Genomic DNA, 22,216 nt, shown 5'->3' on the forward strand with positions numbered 1-22,216 from the left:
CCCCTCCACTGATGTGCTGTGACATTGTTCACATGGAGCACCCGCTCTTTAGGTTTATTTTCACATGTATGTAAAGAGCAGCAGAATGGGGGATATTGTCACAAGAAGGGGACAAGGATGGGAACATTTCTATAAGATGGGACCACGATTGGGAACATTATTACAGGACAGGAGACATTATTACAGGACGAGGGATATTATTACAGGATGGGGACATTATTACAGGACAGAGACCATTATTACAAGGCGAAGACCATTATTACAGGACAGAGACCATTATTACAGGACAGGTGACATTACTACAGGACGAGGGACATTATTACAGGATTGAGACCATTATTACAGGACGAGGGACATTATTATAGGACGAGGGACATTACTACAGGATGGAGACATTATTACAGGATTGAGACCATTATTACAGGATGGGGACATTATTACAGGACAGAGACGATTATTACAGGACGAGGGACATTATTACAGGATGGAGACCATTATTACAAGGCGAAGACCATTATTACAGGACAGAGACCATTATTACAGGGTGGGGACATTATTACAGGACAGAGACGATTATTACAGGACGAGGGACATTATTACAGGATGGAGACCATTATTACAAGGCGAAGACCATTATTACAGGACAGAGACCATTATTACAGGACAGGTGACATTACTACAGGATGGAGACATTATTACAGGATTGAGACCATTATTACAGGGTGGGGGCATTATTACAGGACAGAGACGATTATTACAGGACGAGGGACATTATTACAGGATGGAGACCATTATTACAAGGCGAAGACCATTATTACAGGACAGAGACCATTATTACAGGACAGGTGACATTACTACAGGACGAGGGACATTACCACAGGACGAGGGACATTACCACAGGACGAGGGACATTACCACAGGACGAGGGACATTACTAGAGGACAGGGGACATTATTACAGGATTGAGACCATTATTACAGGACGGAGACCATTATTACAGGACGAGGGACATTATTATAGGACGAGGGACATTATTATAGGACGAGGGACATTATTATAGGACGAGGGACATTACTACAGGATGGAGACATTATTACAGGATTGAGACCATTATTACAGGACGGAGACCATTATTACAGGATGGGGACATTATTACAGGACAGAGACCATTATTACAGGACGAGGGACATTATTACAGGATGGAGACCATTATTACAGGATGGAGACCATTATTACAGAAAGAGGGACATTATTACAGGATGGAGACCATTATTACAGGATGGAGACCATTATTACAGGATGGAGACCATTATTACAGGACGAGGTACATTATTACAGGATGAGGAACATTACTACAGGACAGGGGACATTATTACAGGACAGGGGACCATTATTACAGGACAGGGGACCATTATTACAGGACAAGGGACATTACTACAAGACGAGGGACATTATTATAGGGTGACGGACATTATTACAGGCTTGGGGACATTATTACAGGCTTGGGGATATCATTACAGGACTGGGAACATTATTACAGGATTGGGAACATTATTACAGGATAGGTAACCATTATTACAGGATGAGTCACAGGTGACCTTATAACAGAATTGGAGACATTATTACAGGATGGGGGCCAGAATTACTGTATGGGGATGAACGTAAAACTTTATTACTGGGTGGGACTGATTGGAGGTAAAAAAAAAAAAAAAAGAAAAAAACATAAAATAAATGTGAAATAAAGAATGAAAAAATAATGGAATGATATTTGGCCACTAAAAATGCTGTTTTATGTAAAAGTTGAAGTAAAAGAAAAGACCTGTACTATAACACCAAAAATAAACATCAATAAACAAAATAAAAACCACACCAAAAAAAGGTGATGAACAAAAAGTCATATAGAAAAATAATGGTATCATTGAAAACGTCATCTTCTCGCTTCATATTCAAATTTTTCTATGTGCGACCCATTTACCCGTCTAAGTTTGAGACCCCTGCTTTGGAAAGTAATAATATATGTCATTGGTTCAGCAGTAGATGAAACATGGATACAATCAATATAAATAGGTGTATATTAGAGATAAGTCATACCGCTGTAAAGCGCTCAAGCAGTTGTGATGGCAAAAAGTCATGAGGCTCAGAAAGCACAGGGGGTCCCGTCCAATTACTCTGCACAAAGAGATGGAGGCAGCCGACTCCCAAAAGAAACACCAGTAGTTGCCTACATTAAAAAAAAGAAAGCAGTTAACACGCACTGCTCACTCTTCTATAATATTCAGTTCCAAACCTACAATACTAAAATGTAGTTCTTGTTGGGCTATAAGGCAATACATGATGAATTGTACGTTGCCTTTTCACAAGTAAAGTTTGGCTTCTGAAAATCAGTGAACACAGGAGGATCACTATTTTTTAATGAAATGTTTTCCTTTTTAAACAAATTGAGGATGTCCTTTACATTTTCAGGTATTTAAAGTGAATCTGTCAGCAGGTTTTTGCTAAGTAATCTGACAGCATCATGAGGTAGAGGCCGAAACCCCGATTACAACGATGTATCACTTAGTTTACAGGGTGCAACAGTCATATAGCAAAAAGGTACTGACAGATTCCCTTTAATGATAAGCCCAAGAAATGAACGATAAAAGTAAACAGAAAATAAACTTAACCCCTTCACTATTCTGTATATTATGGAAACTAAGCATCTAGTAGAAGCTGAAGGTGTGGATTACCAAGTGGGTGTGGTTTGGCTATTACGCATATTACAAACAAGGCAAAAAGGTGAGGCTCCAACTGGAACCAGTTATTCTAGAGCCACACAGAGGATTTCTTTATATATTTCTGTTAAAGGGGATTCTGTCAGCACAGAATGTCTGTTCAAACCTTGTACAGTTGGTCAGTGCACCTTTGGTGTGGCCGATCATTTGCTCAGTACACCTTCTCACCTGCTTGTTTTCCATCTATCTCCACCCTTCTCTGACTCTATAAACCAGAGCTATCAATCAAAGAGGGGGGAGATAGAGAGAAAAAACAAGGTGATGGAAAGGTGCACTTAAATGTTTGGCCAGTCCAAGGGTGCACCGAGCGCCTGTACTTGCTTTGAACAGACATTCTGTGCTGACAGAGTCCCTTTAAACTGTGATCAGAGACAAAATCGGATCAAATAAAGAAAGATTAAGGGAGGAATTTAATTTTTGTGAATTTTCTATATTTACAGTTCCAGTAACCGGTTTCTAGGGAAATACATTTAGGATATATCCAGACTGTAAGCCCGCAAGTGCAGGGCCTTTTCCTTTCTGTACCAGTTTGTCATTGTTAGTTTATTCACCGTAGTTTATATTGGTGTTTTGTATGTAACCCCTCCTCACGTACAGCACCATGGAATCAATGGCGCTCTAAAAATTAAATAAAATAATAATAATGATGATGATGATGAGGATATTCCAAATGTGTGATTGGAAAGGGCACAACTTATGCAAACCCCAAATGATTAGGACATCCGCAGGTTCACACCTCTGGATCCGGCTCTAATTCCAGGAGTATATAGGAGGAGGCAGCTGCTCTACGACTCGGTGGAGAGTGACACCATCAGTGGAGCAGATTTCCATATTTACCATACAAAACCATAAGTATCAAACCATCTTTTCATACTTTTGTGCAAAAAACTTTAATTGCTTGTAAAAAATGAAAACGCAAGAAAACTAAACACAAGAATGGGAACAATTTTGCACACTCATCATTGCAGTGGGGATCAAAGCATGGATTTATGAGTGAATGACTAAAGCTATGTTCACATCATGTTTCACCCTATGTTCCATGGCTCCTTTGGGGCTTTTGTCTGAACACTCGCAAAACAGGATTTGGGTATAGGTGCTGATGGGGCCACGGTGGCTCAGTAGTTAGCACAGTAGCTTTGCAGCGTTTGAGTCCTGGGTTCAAATCCCACCAAGGACAACATCTGTAAGGAGTTTGTATGTTCTCCATGTCTCTATCAGTATATCTTTGGAGTGTGGGAGGAAACCAGGCGATTTCCTCCGGGTACTTCAGTCTCCTCCCACGCTCCAAACACATACTGATAGGGAATTTAGATTGTGAGCCTCAATCGGGACAGTGATGATGATTTCTATAAAACACTGTGGAATTAATGGCGCTATATAAGAAAAGCATAATAAATAAACCTATATTGATGCAGACGGAGTCACAGTGCGCTCTGTCGACATCATTTTTGGCCGTATCATTATAGTCAATGCATCAAAGTCAATCGCCCCGTCAGTGAATAAGCCTGAATCCCACTTTATAGGGCTTCAGACGTAAGCTCCAAAAGAGCCACTAAGCGTAGGGTCAAACATGATGTGAACCCTGCCTTAGACCAGAAGACAATGTAACACATAAATTTGTACAATATTATACTAAGTTTTATGGGCACAAAACCCAAACAGCTGAATGTGAGCAGAGATTACGAGATGGCAAATGAATCCAAGAACAGTATATAATTCTATATTCCCCAAGGAATTCATGAGAATCAAAGCTAAACAAATTAAATGTCCAAATCTACTAAATAATTCAAGACACCAGTATAAATCAGTGCGGTTATGACCCAAGAAATTTATAAGCGGCCATATGGTATCTGCACACATCTTGTGAAATGCATTACACAGAGATCCTCTATTTAATAATGGGATCACACCGAATATTTAGAAAGAACAGGTCAGCCAGGACAATTACTGCAATGTACCATTATTTGAAGTACAACCCCTGGCAAAAATTATGGAATCACCGGGCTCGGAGGATGTTCATTCAGTTGTTTAATGTTGTAGAAAAAAAGCAGATCACAGACATGGCTCAAAACTAAAGTCATTTCAAATGACAACTTTAGGGCTTTAGGAAACATTAACAGAAATCAAGATTAAAAATGTGGTGCTCAGTTAGGCTATGTGCCCACGATGCAGAAATGCTAAGGATTTTTTCCTGAGCGTTTCTGCATCTCCCTGGCAGAAAAAAAACACATGCGGATTGTACATGCAGATTGTACATGCAGATTGTACATGCGTTTTCCCTGCCAGTGACATGCGGATGTGAAGCGTTCTTCACATGCATTTCCGCATGCGGGTTATCAAGCGTTTTCCAAGCGATTTTAGCATCACTTGGAAAGTGCTTGACAACTCGGTCACACTATATAAATCCATGCAAACAGCATGGATTTATATAGTGTGACCCGAGAGAATGAATGTAAAAAAATAAATAAATAAACCTGTACTTACTTTCCGATGGCCCCTGCAGTCTTGCTGCCCTCCTGTGCTGGCTGCCGGCAGATCGTGGTACGCCATACTGAAAGACCTGCCGTCACATGACTGTGACGTCATCACAGGCCCTTCAGTCCTGCGCGATCTGCAGGCAAGCACAGGGAAGGAGTCCGGGGGCCGTCGGAAGGTGAATATGATCTTTATTTTTTATTTTATTCTTTATTTTTTTTTACAGCTTTTAGGGTACCTGGGTGCGGAGGAGAGCCTGTCCTCCACACCCGCGTACCATCCGCACATTAGAACGCGCCAATTAAGCAAGTACAGATGCAGTCTTGTGGAATTGGCGCTTTCTAATGCAAGTCAATGGCGACGAAAATGCAGCACTTCCGCAAAATAATTGGTAGTGCTGCGTTTTTTTCCGCAATGATAATCCGCAGCGGAAATTTCCGCAGCATGTGGATTATCATTGGGGGACATGGCAGGCCTTCTACCATGCGTTTTTTAAGCGTTTCTGCGCGTTTTTGCCGCTGCGGAAACGCTTAAAAAACGCATCGTGGGCACACAGCCTAAGGGTAATTTTTTTCAGACCAAGCAGAGGGAAAAAATTATGGAATCACCCTGTAAATTTTCATTTCCAAAACTAACACCTGCATCAAATTAGATCTGCTCGTTAGTCTGCATCTGAAAAGGAGTGATCACACCTTGGAGAGCTGTTGTTGTTGAAAAAAACACAGACATGGCACAACATTAAACAATTGAATGAACATCCTCCGAGCCCAGCGATTCCATAATTTTTGCCAGGGGTTGCAGTTCCCCGTCTCCGCTTGTTTTTTGGGGATGGTTGCTTTTGTTAATTAAACATTAAAGGGGTTGGACACTGCTTTACATGTCCTTTTCATGAGAACTATCTCCCATAGATAAGCACCTCACTAAATACATTGCTTTTCCGCACCCTGCTGTATCCTGAGCTGCCCCTCTGGTCACACGATCTCTGGCTGAGAGTCTCCGGCTTCCTGGGATGTCAGGTCAATCCTCCCTCAGTTCTGGGCTCTGGAAACTGGTGGGTGTGGCTTACTATGTGGGTGTGGCTTACTTCGGGATGGGTGTGGCTTGCTGTGTGGGTGGGTAGAGCTTACACTGTTCCTGTGCATGCTGCTGACACAGCTCCTCCTGCAGACCCTGCGTTCTCTTGTATCTGTATACAACAGGGTATATACAAGTACACACTGCTCTTTACCCTGTGTAATGTATGTACACCCTGCTGTATTCTCCGTATCATATTAATATATTCAGATCTCTCCCCATCCAGTCAACTCATCTCATCCGTTTATCTATCTATTCAATCCGATCCGTCTATTGCAGTGATCACCAACCTGACCTTTAGAGCCACATTCAGCTTTCAGAGAGTGTCACAAGCTACATTCAGCTCCCGCCCCACTCATAGAGCCCCCATTACTGGTATAATGACCAAAGTCTTTCCATAGAAATCACACCAAGGCAGTATACCAAGATCCAGGATTTCCTATCTTGCCCCCATTCAGTATTCTCCCATCAAGCACTACACCACACTGTCGCATCCAGCTTCAGCTTCAAGCACCTCCTCTGACAGCATTATCTGGTCTCCAGCGTACCATACTTAAATCAAAGCCAAACCCCCAAGGCCAGAATATGCACATTCAGATCTGCTCTTCTGTGCAGGGCTACTCACAAAATCCACCATCTGGAGACCTGCTCTTCATAGTTGTTTGCTAAACCTGGTGATAATGCACCAAGCTGGCAGAGAGCAAGGAGCCACACGTCACGAGCCCGCGAGCCACATATGGCTCCCGAGCCAGACGTTGGGACCCCTGGTCTACTATCTATCCCACCCGTCTACTATCTATTCCACATGTTCATTATCTATCCCACCTGTCCATTATCAATATCACCCGTCCATTATCAATCCCACCTGTCCATAATCTATCCCACCTGTCCATAATCTATCCCACCTGTCCATAATCTATCCCATTCATCTATCCAAACATTTAATTTATCTGGTACACAGAACCCCTGCAGGAGCAATGTTACCATCATAAGTAATTCATGGTTGACTGTCTATGACATCCACGTCTGACCTGTAAATATGCCAACTTCCAATCATCACCGGTCCTGGCATTTTAAGCCAAGTATTAACTTGTCTGTCTTTTGCAAACATTATTTTTTTTTATTTTGATAAGCAATGAGTCCACTGACCAACTATTACATAATGGTACAAAAAAAATACAAAATGAATACAGAAAAAAAATCCCACAATTTAGTAGCTGGTGAATTACCTGTCCTTGTTTAGATCTGCAGGTGAGTCCAGGAAAGCAGCAATCTGTCTTTCCAGATAAAAGTCAAAATTTTCTTCTGGCTCTGGAGCTCCAAAGATCTCATGTATGAATGGACTCAGCACAATACCCTCAAAATTACCTTCAAACAGCAAATGTAACAATGCTACGATTTCTGTAAAAAAGAAAATATAGTTTTATTAGCCAGAAGACTTGTGTCAAAAAGCAAGTTAATTAATTACTTTAGTTTAGTTTAGAACAATAGTTATGATCACATTGTCTCCAGGGCAATCGATAAATAATAATACACATTTCTTTTATGCCTAAGATGCACAGGTTTTAAAAAGAACCTGTCACCAAATTTTGAACTCCGCACAAAATGTAATGGCTAAAGAGCAGAATAAAACTTTTTTTTGCTAATTTCACCCATCTCTACGTTGCGAAGATATTAGTTGTAGCGTCGGCGTCCCTGCCTCCTGCTAGGCAGAGACGCCGTTCCCCTCACCTCTCCGCTCCGTGCCCGGCGGCTTCCACCCGCTCTGCTGGCAGCGCGCGCTGCTTCCCAGCCTCTGTGCTTAGGGCGCGCGCGCGCTCCCCCTCTCTTAAAGGGGCCGCGCGCGCCGTCCTAAGGAGTCCCCGGCCAATGGCTGGAGGACCTCACCATATATAAGGCACCTCCTCCAAAATGGAGGTGCCCGAGCAATGTTGTTGCAAAGCCTTTCAACTCTGCTTCAGCCCTCAGGTCCCATTACCAGATACCTGCCAGTTACCTGCCAGATCTCTGCTTGCATTCCTGCGGTCCGACAGTCTGCCTTCCAACTCCTGTCAGTCTGTCTATGGATCTGCCCGCCCGCTCACCTGGCAGCGCTCACCTGCTACCTGCCTGCTAGCCTACCTGGAGGCTCAGCCGTCACTTGCCGTGACCACCAGCCTGTCCAGAGACTCTTGCCCGCTCACCTGGGAGCGCGCACCTGCTACCTGCCTGCTAGCCTACCTGGAGGCTCTGCCGTCACTTGCCGTGACCACCAGCCTGTCCAGAGACTCTTGCCCGCTCACCTGGGAGCGCTCACCTGCTACCTGCCTGCTAGCCTACCTGGAGGCTCTGCCGTCACTTGCCGTGACCACCTGCCTGTCCAGAGATTCTTGCCCGCTCACCTGGGAGCGCTCTCCTGCTAGTCTATCTAGAGACTCTTTCCCTGCTGTCACTTGCCGTGACCACCTGCCTGTCTAGAGACTCTTACCATGCTGTCACTTGCTGTGACCATCCGCCTGTCAAGAGACTGTCCCCGTCACTTGCCGTGACCTCCTGCCCATCTACCCAGAGACTGTCCCTGTCACTTGCCGTGACTACCTGCCCGCCTTCCCTGGGAGCCACCCGCTTCCTTACAAGGACTGCCCCTTTGTGTAGTTGCTCAGAGGTTCCACCTCCCAGACCCATTACATTAGTAATGAAAGTATCTGACACCTCATAAGTTAATTACCGTTTAGCCCAAGTGGGCGTTGGCAGACAGCTTTCACTGGGGGCGTGTATTTTTCCACTTTGTATGACATTGCATAATCGTAGGCAGGTAGCAACACTCAGGATAAAGAAGAACACATCCCCACAATAGCTCAGAACAGGCTACTCCTGTGTGGGATGTAATGACAGACAGCTTGATCTTACTGCAGAGTGATTACAAGTTGCTGTGAGTAAAACAGACAAGTGTAATTACTGACACCTTTGAGCTTTGATCTCCTGGCAGTCAGTGGGGGGGTGCAGTACAGCTGAGTTTAGCAGTGTCACATTACAAAAGCTTCTATCAGCTCCTCTACTCTTTTAGCACAATCACTTCTGATGTACTACCCCTCTCCCCACACTGCCTGTTAAGAAATGAGACAAAGGGGTCAGTAATCACATTTATGTCTGCTGTGCTCAATTTGTAATCACTCTGCATTAAGATCTAGCTGTCTTTACATCTCACACAGGAGTAGCCAGTTCTGAGCTATTGTGGGGGCATGTAGTTATTTTTCCTGTGTTGCTGCCGGCTTATAATTGGTCAACATCATACAAGAGGAAGAAGTACACACCCCCAGTGAAAACTCTCTGAGAACACCCACTTGGACTTGAAAAATTAACTCATTAGGGGCCCAATACTTTACCAACATGTCCACAACAGAGAGGTGAAATTAACCAGAAAAAAAAAAGTCTTACTCCGCTCTTCAGTCACTATTACATCTTACTTTGTATTTTTGTAGCGCAACAATCAGAACTTACATAAACATTAATAGAAAACAACTCAAGTGGTTAGTTGTGAAGTGATGACTTTGGAGGTTTATAGGCTCCTCATTACTGGGATTTTTCTATTGAGAATACTTTTATGAAGTCTAAGGCTAAAACTTGGCACTGAAGCAAAGAGCCTCATTAGCGCTAATAGGTGGAATAAAGGAGGTGATTATCCTATAGCCCGGCAGTAGGAGAACAATATCAATCAGTTTAGGATGGTTATATCAATTGGATCCTAGGGGAAGACTTTATAACAAAAATCTACTCACTTGGGTCAGTAAAGAAATTACAACATTATGACAAACTCAAGAGCCCTGGAATAATGTGTAACCATAATTCACATCCACCTACATGATCACAGCTAGACTGGAGCGTTCTGAGAAATAGTACTATAAAAAAGAATGTCTAGCAGCAATTTAAGATAATGATGAACAGCGCTAATATCTGAAATGTGAGTGACTAAAGATCACAAGTTTTACTGCTGCCATTTAGTAGTAAGCGGTGAAAGGACAGGCAATGCAAGAATGGCAAAATCACAAGGCATGAAGAGACTGAACGGTATAAGGGGGGCACATATATAAGCTCAGGTCCCTGAGTGCTGATCTGAGACGGATTGAGTCTAGGCATATGATCGTCTTTATTACCTGCTGTTTGGGGACAATATGTAGAGATCTGTGTAGATTACTACTACTTAGATCTTCTTTTTTCTTATCTTCCCATGTGAGATTCTAATCTAAAAGTTTTCTGCTGGGCTATTAGATAATTGATTTCTAACATAAAGAGGCCATCCAATAATAAAATAGTAATTTTTCCATTTGAAGAGGATCTTTTACTCGTTTAAATTTACAATGAAAACCTCCTCCAATTTGTGCTCTGCCACTGATCCCTGAAAAGTATTTCCTTTGGTTCTGTGCCCCTCTATTCCAAAGTTATGCCCCTGGTAATAAAGGTGCAAATTCTCCTTTTAACTGGGCGTATGCCACAGAACTTTTCTGCGGGCGTCTGCTTTTTCTCCTCTGACAATGGCCAATCAAAACATGTCCGCGCCAACAGAGAAGTACTACAAGCCCAGTTGGTTGACGAAAAAATCTGCATCTTTATTCCCAGGGGCATAACTTTGGAAGGCAGAGACACAAAAGAAAAAGAACAACTGTTCCAGAATCAGTGGAACAACAGCGATTGGATGATGGACTAAGTTTAAATTAAAAAAATCCAGTGAAAAGTCCTCTTTAAATGTATTAAAAATATGTGTGCTAAAAAAATTTGACTGTGTAAAGCAGGAGAGTAGCTATAGTGGGTGAAGGCGCTGCAGTCGCACATGGGCCCTGGAGCCCATAGTGACCCAAAAGATCCCTTGGCTTATAATGAGAAGACCAGTACTATTGCCACTAACCACAATGCACTCATGGTGGACAGAGGGCCCGAAGTCACACGCTGCAGAGTTTACAGAGTATGAAGTGTAAGCTCTCAGATTGCATTGACGAGATCTTCTGACATGTCTCCAAGACCTCAGTGAACCACGTTAATATGGTCTTCTCACAAGCACAAAACATTAAGGAACATGGAAATTAAATAGCAAAATGCCTATGTATTGAAACACATTTTCAAAACCAGAATATAGAGAATTATTCTCTCTTTATCTCGGTTTTTCCTTCTTCTCAAATATTCATTTTTCCAAACACATCTTAGCTTAAAAAGATAAATAAAAGATGTAAAAAAAGCCTGTAATGCGAGCACATTTATGCTACAACTGCATATTAATCTGCAGATCTCTCAACGTGGCCCCATAATCGATAAGAAGGCAAAATGGATTTTGCTTTTTTAGTTACAGCAGCCCCTTATGAATAGATTAAAGGGACAGTATGAAATTGGTCCTAACCGTGCACATTCACGACTGCCCTAGCAGCGGTCAATCCACTGCTTACAGATTTTTAGCTAAACTTCTAGTCAAGGTTGGTGCACGTCTATCTCATTTCTCAGTAACAGGAGGTGACCCGAGGACTCATCCGTGCTGTCACTGTACACTATTTGTCTGCTTGCTAAGCACACGCTTCAGAGCCCTGAATATGCAATCATGGATTTTCTCCAGGAAAAAAAAGACCAGCAAAAACACTGTCAGTTCTCTAACGTCTATGTCTTCTGAGCTTCTCAAGTAGCAAGTGGCTCACTAAGGCTATGTTCACACAACCTTATTTTCGGCACGAGTGCTGTGTCTTGAAAAAATAGACATTTCTCGGACAGCACTCGGACCACGGTATTCAATTGAACTGTTCAGATGACCGTCTTTTTTATACATGGACCAAATGTCCCAACGAAAAACATTGCAGCAAGCACTAGATCTGGATTTCAGATGAGACTCATGTACTCATGTCTATGGGTGCTCAAAAATAATCAGATCCCATACAGATCAACCATACAGCATGTATCACCTCGGGGTGCCACCAATTACTGCAATGGGTGAGGAGGATGGTGCAGCAGTCAAGCATGTACACTTCTGTTCCATTAAATCCTCAGAAACCCAGAGCAGAGCAGGAATTATAGTATCAGGACCCGGACCACCAGTGTAGGGATCATGGCTCCCAAACATCATGCATTTATCACCAACCATGTGGAAAGGTCAAAATCAGGACATTAAAAGGGGTTTTCCCATGAACGAAAGTTCATTTTAATCAATAGATCTTGGAATAATAATAACTTCCAAAATTGGATGTGTTTAAATAAAATGTTCCTGTGCTGAGATAATCTTATAAATGTGCCTCTGCTGTGTACTGTGTAATGGCTGTGTCTGACCGTGTACAGGAACATGGTCTGATCATACCACAGCTCCTGGGCGGGGGGGGGGGTTAAGGAGAATACAGATATTACAGTACGGGATCATAGAGGATTCATTTTGTGAGACAAAACATTTCCCTGCCTGTTTTTAAGCAATGTTTTACTTCAAAGTAAGAATCAGCTGCTATCCTGAGCTGTAATTTCTGTATACTCTTTCCCTTCCTCCCCTGCCCAGGAGATGTGGTATGATCAGACCATGTCCCTGTACTGTCAGACACAGCCATTACACAGTACACAGCAGGGGCACAATTATAAGATTATCTCAGGACAGGAACATTTTATTTAAACTCATCCAATTGTGGAAATTATTATCATTCCAAGATCTATTGATTAAAATGAACTTTTGCTTGGGGGGAAAACCCTTTAAATGAAAGCCCTATAGACTGTGAAGAAAGCAGCACACAAGCATGGCCACTCCTCTCAGCCTCTGCTTCATCGCTTATCTGCGATCTGACTTTTACAGATAATCAGGGATCACTGAACCCTATTTTTTATTAAAATTTGAGCGCCAACAAAAGGAGGGACCTGTAAGGACCAGACATTAATAATATGCATTCATTTATCAGAAGTGTCTTCAATTATCAGCTCCATCAAGTTGCAGTGAAGTGCGATTATATAGATAGTATTTATCTACAAGGTCTTCTGCTACGGTCATGATTTGATGTACGTCCTCCCTTTGTGCTGCTAGTACGATGGTGATAGATACAAGATGAAAGCTTTAAAGTGTTTTTGCTAAGGACAAGTGATAAATGTCTAAATGCTGGGGTCCCACTGATCACCAGAATGGGGGTCCCAATATCCAGTTCTTTAATGCAGCGGGATTGAATACAGCAGCACTGCTGACACTATTGCTGTCACTCCATTCATGCCTGTAGGACTGAAGGAAATGGCCGGGGACAGTGCAGGGCCAGGGACAGTGCGGGGCCGGGTCTGTCCGTTTTGAAGGGTCAATTCTGGGGTCAAAATCTATGTAATTTCCACAAAACAAACAGCATACTATGCAACTGAAAACCCGCATCGTGCTCATTATTCTGTATGAATTTTATCCCCTACATATGGATGGGATTTAACAGGGCATATCATGTGAATTTACCCTTACAGTTGACGTGCTTAACCCCTTCACGCCACAGCCCTTTTCCATTTTTGCGCTTTCATTTTTTGCTCCCCTTCTTCCCAGAGCCATAGCCTTTTTATTTTTCGGTCAATATGGCCATGTGAGGACTTGTTTTTTTGCGGGACGAGTTGTACATTTGAAGGCCACCATTGGTTTTACCATAACGTATACGGAAAACAGGAAACAAAATTCCAAGTGCGGTGAAATTGCAAAAAAAGTGCAATTCCACAATTTATTATTATTATTTTTTTTTACCACGTTCACTATATGGTAAAACTGACCTGCCATTATGATTCTCCAGGTCACTACGAGTTCGTAGACACCAAACATGTATAGGTTCTTTTTTATTTGAGTGGTGAAAAGAAATCCAAAGTTTGTTTAAAAAAAAAAGGCACCATTTTCCGAGACCCGTAGCATCTCCATTTTGCAGGATCTGGGGCCGAGTGAGGGCTTGTTTTTTGCGCACCGAATTGATGTTTTTATTGATACCATCTTGGTTCAGATACGATTTTTTGATCGCCTGTTATTGCAATGTTGCGGCAACAAAAAACGTAATTCTGACGTTTAGATTTTTTTCATCGCTACGCCATTTACTGATCTGATTTTTTTTTTTATATTGATAGATCGGGCGATTCTGAACATGGTGATACCAAATGTGTGTATATTTGATTTTTTTTATTGTTTTATTTTGAATGGGGCGAAAGGGGGGTGATTTAAACTTTCATATATATATATATTTTTTTACATATTTTTAAAAACATTTTTTTCTACTTTTTACTTGCTTCAATAGTCTCCACAGGAGATTTGAAGCTGTGATTTTCCAATCGTCTCTGTTACACATTAACAAAAGTGCTCATCTGCTATGAACACCGACCACTGGGTGGCGCTCATAGCAAATCAGATATGACAACCACAGGGGTCTCATCCAGACCCCGAGATGTCATGCCAACCCATCGGTGACCCGTGATCACATGACGGGGTCGCTCATGGGCAGAGCCAACAGCGAGCAAGTTAAATGCGGCTGTCAGAGTTTGACAGCGGCATTTAACTAGTTAACAGCCGGGGGTGGATCGCGATTCCACCCACGGCTGTTGCGGGCGCATGTCAGCTGTAAGAATCAGCTGACATGTGCCCAGAAAAGTGCGGGCTCAGGGCCGGAGCCCGCACCAAAGGGGGGGGGGGGGGACACGGCATGCGCAGCACATGTACTACGCATGTCGTGAGGGGGTTAAAAAGCCCAAGTAATAAATATGATCTATGTTGTCTTTTGAAAAACTCAAATATCTTGCCAAATTATAATTCTACAATTTATACTGGAAATCCCATGAATTATAGTTATTTCCAACTAGGCTATGTGACACTCTGCTGACTGCTGGACGTCTGACTGCTGGGACTCCCACCATTCCCAAGAACGGAGCTCTGACATGTGCAGTTAGTGTGGAGTGGTGGCCACACAAGAGCACCACTACTCATTATCTGTGGGACCGCAGGATATTGCCCAGTATATCTCCATTGTAACTGGGAATTTCGTGAAAAACTGGAATTTCATGGATGCACTGCTCCCATGATCAAAAATGTGTGAATAGCAGCATGTCAGAAGTGTATGACTTAGGTTATGTGCACACTGTGTCTTTAATACGCTGGTGGACATGTCGAAATTTTCCTAGGCAAAGTGACATCACTGGTGGTTTTGTCATAGTGTTTGCGGCAGCGCTTGTGGTCTTCAGCTTCATGACTCAGCTGATGTCCACTTAATAATGGCGCTTACAGTTGACGAGGCAGAAATTTCAATGACAGCTTTATGGAGAAGGTGGCATTCTGCCACAATGATAGAGCAGCATTCTGTGCTCTCCTTCCATCAAATTTGGCTTCCAACATAAGTGAGAACATGGCCTGAGCTAATCTGTAGTTTTATTTTAAAGTGAACTGTTAGAAATCTGGGCGAGCCCTAATATAACTGCAGTTTACTCCATGTCTAGCAATAGAAATCCCCCACTTACTAACTGCTATCACTGGGGGCGCTACAGACGGCTACAAATTTCTCCTACAGCGGCCAAAAGGTCCAGCTGAGTTTTCTGTTGAGGGAGACATGCTTCAGAATAGCTCTTTTGCTGAACGTAATGAGGGAGGACTAGAAATGAGAAGATCACTTCACACAACCCCGGTCCATGGCCCAGGTCAGTGCTCTCTGGCCATGTACAGGAGCTGCGTGAACTACCTGAGATCCGAGTTCCCCGGCACAGCGTTCCAAACGCCCAACTGGCAAGGCCTGATTGGTATGACGTGCAGCGCACAGGTGATGTTTTTCACAGCCTGGATAATCATCAGCCAAGCCTGAGATCCCACAGGGTTAGCATAGCGCCTGTCCACAGCCAGTGAGCACTGACCTGGACCATGGACCGGAGTTGCGGAGAGTGATCTGCTCATCTCTAGGGAAGACCCTAGAGGGATGGACAAATCTAACAGGACGGACAAATCCACATGTAACATATGCAGATGTTGGCATTTTTGCAGAGTATTTAAGGGGTTATCAAGGACTGACATACTGATGATCTATCTATTGGATAGGTCTTTAATATGAGATCAGTGGGGGCTTGACACCTTGGGATTGGAGATATACTGCAGCGGCCACTAAACAGATTGCGGAGCTGCAGTGGTCTGCTCCATACATTGCTAATACCAGATATTAGCTGATTGGTGGACATGCCGTGTGTGGAACCCCCAACCAATCTCACAATAATGAGTAATCCTATCAATATGCTACTTCCGGTCAACCCCTTTAACTTGACCTAACAATACAAGCAAGAAAAATGAAACGGTCATAGCAGTTACCCACAATATGGACCTCCTAGTGATGCGGTTCCCTATAGGGTGGTCTCTTATAATAACCCTGAGGCTGCTACTCAAATCACAATATTAGGTCACAATATAAAAGACTCAGTATTTATGAGCAAAGTGCTCAGATCTGGCAGGTCAAAAGCATCAGCTACTTGCCCCACTGGTGGGCATAAACCGGAGGTGGGATTTCTGATGGTGCATTACCCTTTATTCTCTTGTAATATAACAGGATCCAAGAGCAAGACTTGAGTTTCTGTGTGAACACCAGAAAGATTTGATGACATTTTGGCAATATGGTCAATAACTCAGTCATGACACACCAGGAGTTGGAAATCTTATATGTAAGGGCTGTGCCTCTTACCAGCATTCACTTCTGCCTCATACTGATGATTCTGTGGAGATGATTGAAAGCCCCTGAGGACGTCCAGCTCCAGCGCGGCCTCCATTTACACTGATCAGTGCAGGACGACACAGGTGAGAAGATGTGGGACAGCAGACAAGAGTCGATCACGGCTTGATGGAAATTCAGATGCCTGAAATATGAGCAGAGATATAAAGAGAACAGTGAGTTCATGTAAGGACCAGAACAGGACAACTATTGCATCGCTGATCACAGAACAAGGGCATGTAGGGCAGAGGCTTATATCCTCTGAGGGAAGGTTGGTGACTGACTGAGGTGTCACAGGATGGTGGCATTGTAGGGCACTGTGCAACCAACCGATATACTGATGGGAAAGTCACAGAGGTGCAGTGAGATCTAATGTGTAATTAATGGGAGACATCAAAAAGGGACACTGTAATTAATCCTAAGCACCATGTTAGCGAGTCGTGGGATACCAATGTCACAGGTCGCCTGCTGAAACAGACGGGTGTCACAGTGGGGCACGACTAGTCTATGTGCCGGGTTACAATAATGGGGTTTCATTATGTCTCTCAGTCTGATATTGACGTGTTCACTCCACAGATGTTCTCTGAAGGTACAGACTCTCCTCAGAGAGATCCAGATGGCAGTTTTTGAGCTAATGTGTAAGCGAAACCCTGGAAGTTAACGTTTAACGGTCAGAAAAAATATATCTTGAATAAATATTTGGGTTATCAGGCAAATCAGAGACAATCATTTGTCTGTGTTACAAGGAACAGAAAATGGTGTCCCAAGGAGGCTGAGCAGTAATTAGACAGTCCTCGTGCCAGGCTAGCAATTCACATCTTGTGACAAAGCGGGACATTACACATTCCCCTGATTGTGTGCGGATGGTGAGTCAGGGCACCCAGTCTAATGCTGAGCAGATGGGGAGTCAGAGCACATAGTCTAATGCTGAGTGCACAGATAAGAGGAACATGCCCGATCCTGGCAGCCGTGCCATGTATATTGTGTATGACCACCAATGCCGTATATAAAGGCATGCCGCAGTCAGATATTGGGTAACTGGATGCTGCAGTATACAAAGGTTCATGTATGCATTCAGGTTACTTGCCCTTTAAATTGTAGGCTTTTAACTCCTGAGAGGTATGTTTGCTAAATATTAAAGCACCACTCCAGCATTTAGTTATTTTTTATTAATTTCCCCACTGGAGTGGTGCCACTAATACAGTATCTGTTCCCTGCCCCTAGTATTATGCTTACCAGCCGCCGTCTCCAGCTCTTCCCAGTGCCTTCCGGTCCGGCGCTGCCTTCTTGTGATAATAACGTCTGACTGACCGGAAGTCAGAGGTAACGGTCACAAGCTCTCAGTGTAAGTCTATGAGTCTGACAGCCTCATTCTAGCTCCCATAGACTTGTGACTTCTGGATCACCCAGCAAGCACTGCAGCGATCCGGCAGGTCACAACCTGTAGAAGACGACTGGACCAAAAGATGAAGACGGCGGCTAATAAGTATGAAAGTAAATGCAGGGAACATGCATTAGTGACACCACTCCGGCGGTGGAATAAAAAATAAAAAAAACACTGGAGTGATGCTTTAAGTCTAGGGTCCTACAGGAGCTTGTCCTGGCTGGTGAGCACACATGAATTGGCCATTTATGCACCAAGAACCTATTCTAAATATTAGTAGTGCAGTTTATATGTGATATATTCAATGTTTGCATGCATGATAGAGCTTACAGAGTGCCGCTGTATGCTTATGTTTGTGCAGTAGTAGTCATGGCAGCCTGCACTTGTTGACACTTACCTTATTCTCTTAAGAGATGCAGGTCACATTTTGTGTTTTAAAGGGTAGCTGCAACCAGGTTATTGAGTAACTGTATAAAGCATTCTCAGAATGGGAGTGTGTAGATTTTGCTGACTGGATGTTGCTGTATTATAAGGAGATAGTGCACTGCATTCATTATTTGGGGAACTGGATGATGAAGTCACATGGTCTCTGATGCAGACTTACATGGTACTTTACAGGGAGTTTCTGGTACTTACAATAGGTCATCAATATGAAACAGATGATCAATATAAGTTTCATGAGGGTCAGACACCCAGCACTCTATTGTTCACTGTTATCACCTCCGCGAGTGACCAGATGTAAGCAATGTACAAAGCAGAACACCGCAGCTCTGTACACTGCTTAGTGGCAATTCCCAGATACTATGAATCAGCTCCTATTCAAGTGAATGGGTGAAAACCTGCAGCTTGTGGCAGCGGCCACTAAACAATGTACAGAGCTGCGGATGGTGTTCTGCGAAGATTGCTTACGTCTGACCACTGTCGGAGCTGATAACTGCTGATCAGTAGGTGCAGTGGATGTAGAAACCCACCAATGTGATATTGACCTATTCTATAGGCAGCCCCTCTAAGGTGATGCTCAATGCATTCATGGACAGAGCAATTATTGAAGGTTACAAAATGATTTTAAAGTGTAAAATCCCATTCGGTGGGGACATGCAATAGAAGGAAAGTTTCACAACTTTTATTACTACTGGACACCTATGTCCCCGCTGAACCTTTACAGAGGCTTCTCACTACTTTAATATTCATGGCCTCTCTTTAGGATAGGTCAAGATGGGCGAGTGTCTAAGAGACATCTACGTGGCTGTATGAGGGCTTGTTTTTTCACAAGACGAGTTGTAGTTTTGAATAGCACCATTAATTTTATCATATAATGTACTAAAACATGAGAACAAAACTCCAAGTGAGGTGTGAAGGTAAAAATGACCTGGTCCCATGATTCTGGCCAAATGGGTTCTGGGCATCAGAGCTGGTAACAAAGTGGCTAATTATCCAATTTTCACAGACTTAAATAAGGTGTTTTGGACTGTTATAGCCGTGGTGGAACGAGCTGAGTTTGAAATAGTGAAAATTGACTGTCTGCCCACTTTGATGCCAGCTCTGATGCCCAGAACCCATTTGGGGCAGGCCGGAGTGACATGAATTGATATGAGGCATCACTACCTGTGCGTCTGCAGTGAGATCAGAGGCCCTATGCAAGTTAACCCTTTGTTGCCCACTTTGATGACAATTTTATATTTTTTGTAGCTGCTTTTATTTGCAGTCACATCACGGCGCCTCACTGACTTGCATTTTATCATTGTAATCATATTGCAAATAAGAAACCATGGTGCACAGCAGTCCCACAAGTCTATGTAACGATCTAGAATGGAAGAGAATGGATGCACCAGAAGGGAATGCGCCTAAAGGGAGCAGCCCCTGTCCATGCTGCAGAGCTGTGATGATCCATCAGTTATAACCACACACAAGAAGGATGGGGCAGAAATCTGTTGGATGAGGTGTGATGACAGCAGTGACGGCCGGAGGTCAGGAAGCTGTCAGTCCATCAGCACCAGCTGTGTGCGGAGCCGTGTGATGACTCTCACCTGTACACATGTGCTGCTTGCCTGCTTCAGTGCGCCGCCATGACACTGTCGCGGAGCACGCTGGGAGCAGTCATGTGATCCCGCACGCGCAGTGCTGCTCTCCACAGTCCAGCAGGAAAGCTGAGGTTGTGACTGTGCTTCTCCCGGGACCACACGTCCGGCGGACGGCGGGAGGATGGCTCTGTAGTCCCTCAGCACAGGCCACGGTTTGAGTTTCCATTTATGTAATGTAGAAACTGCAATCCCGAGCGGTGCCAGCTCTGCCGTCAGTGGGTGTAAAGGAGGTTCACGTCACGCTCCAGAGCTCCGGCAGTAGGGGTTCTTGGCGCCCCCTGATGTCTGTGGCGCCCTCCTGTGCCAGGACAGGGCTCTGCAGGCACGGAATGTTTTATGTCAGTCGCAGCCAGTCTCCTGTTTTCTGACAGTTTCCCAGTGCTAGAGCTGGCGCAGGGGATAATGTAACTCTCACTGGATGTTATTCCTTTGCTACCAGGGTCCATTGTTCTTCCTTAGGTTGTATGGTGTCTCCTGTCTATAGGGTCGGTGATAACAGGCTAATTGTGGGGGTCCTACCTGCTGGGACCCTCTAGTGGGGTTCAGAGCCGGCCTCAGCCACTCATTGGGAATAGCTGTGCTCTGCATTCTATAGACCTCCAACAGTTAGTCCTATTGATAGGGAACAACCACTTAGAGGCTGTCCACTACTTTTACGACTCCTGCCGATCAGTTGTTGTTGGTGGTGGTCGCCGGCAGGAAGTACTCACTAGCCGAGCTGTTCCGTCTACTTGTAGTGGCCGTCGCAGGGTACTCTTATTGATTTGAATAGGAGGCGGATGTGCAGTACCAAGCCCTGGCCACTACAAGTAGACGGAGCAGCTCTGCGAGTGAGTACTTCCTGCTGGCATCCACCGCCAAGGATAAGCTGATCGGTGGGGGTGTCGGACCCCTGTCAGACATTGATGACCTATCCTAAGGATAGTATATATATGAAAGAAACTTCGGCACTCCTGTATGTGTGGTATGCATGAAAATTTTTTATTCACATGTGCCCCTTGTTTCACAGAACAGGGCGTGAGCCCTAAAAATAAAACAGACCAACGTTTCGACCTTTAGATCGGTCTTTCTCAGAGTCATCGCTAGGCATAAACAAATAATTAATGCGAGTATCCATATAGATTTAATTCTATTACACGATATATCATCGGGTATTATGAAACAGGAGAGGAAAAATACATGGGTATAATGGAATATACACATAGTGTGCACCAAAATCGTAATATATCCATACGATTGAATGAATAATATTCGAAGAAGCTAAACATATAGGGGAAAACTCTATACGAGAAAATAGCCAAGTTATAGACTTGTGGACTTATACCTCATGGGAGGCCAAAGGGTCTTTCAATACACAAAATGAGACTTATAATACACAAAATGAAATTCATATTACCAGTTTGAGAATGCTGTATCACTAAGAATTAAAGAGAATTGGTTGCTTCCTACGTGACAAAAAATAGGGATTATACTCTCAAGACAGCATGTAAAATCAGCAATAGCTGATACTTATACGTAGTCCCATTAATTCACTGCCATTCTCCTACCTGTGCCTGGGATGAAGGTGGACAGAGCTGCACGTGGTGTGGGAAAACGTAGAGTGCTGTTTCCTTATATATCATACCCCGCAGTATCATTGGTGGTTCTAGTGGAGGCGCGTTCTGTGTAACCAGAGCGCACCATGCTGCTGCCTTGAGGACCTACAGGTCCTACAGATCACATGTGCCGTGACTTCCGGGAGTGGTAGAACGCATATGCTGTCCATAGCGT

The 22,216-nt window shown here is 43.7% G+C and overlaps 1 protein-coding gene across 1 annotated transcript in view; it reads right to left on the bottom strand.

Annotated features, from left to right (window-relative positions):
* Positions 1-20,522, bottom strand: part of TTC27 (tetratricopeptide repeat domain 27) — a 552,249-nt gene extending 531,727 nt beyond the window's left edge. The window contains exons 1-4 of the mRNA XM_073672636.1: positions 20,393-20,522; positions 16,955-17,126; positions 7,550-7,721; positions 2,092-2,221 (exon numbers count right to left, since the gene is read on the bottom strand). Coding sequence (XP_073528737.1) covers positions 2,092-2,221; positions 7,550-7,721; positions 16,955-17,039 — 387 coding nt within the window. The 5' untranslated portion in view covers positions 17,040-17,126; positions 20,393-20,522. The remainder of the gene's footprint in view (positions 1-2,091; positions 2,222-7,549; positions 7,722-16,954; positions 17,127-20,392) is intronic.
* Positions 20,523-22,216: the final 1,694 nt, after the last annotated feature.

The sequence above is a fragment of the Phyllobates terribilis genome, unplaced genomic scaffold, assembly GCF_046119375.1.
Source record: "Phyllobates terribilis strain yellow unplaced genomic scaffold, ASM4611937v1 Scaffold_3__8_contigs__length_932513732, whole genome shotgun sequence".
NCBI classification, from domain to species: domain Eukaryota; kingdom Metazoa; phylum Chordata; class Amphibia; order Anura; family Dendrobatidae; genus Phyllobates; species Phyllobates terribilis.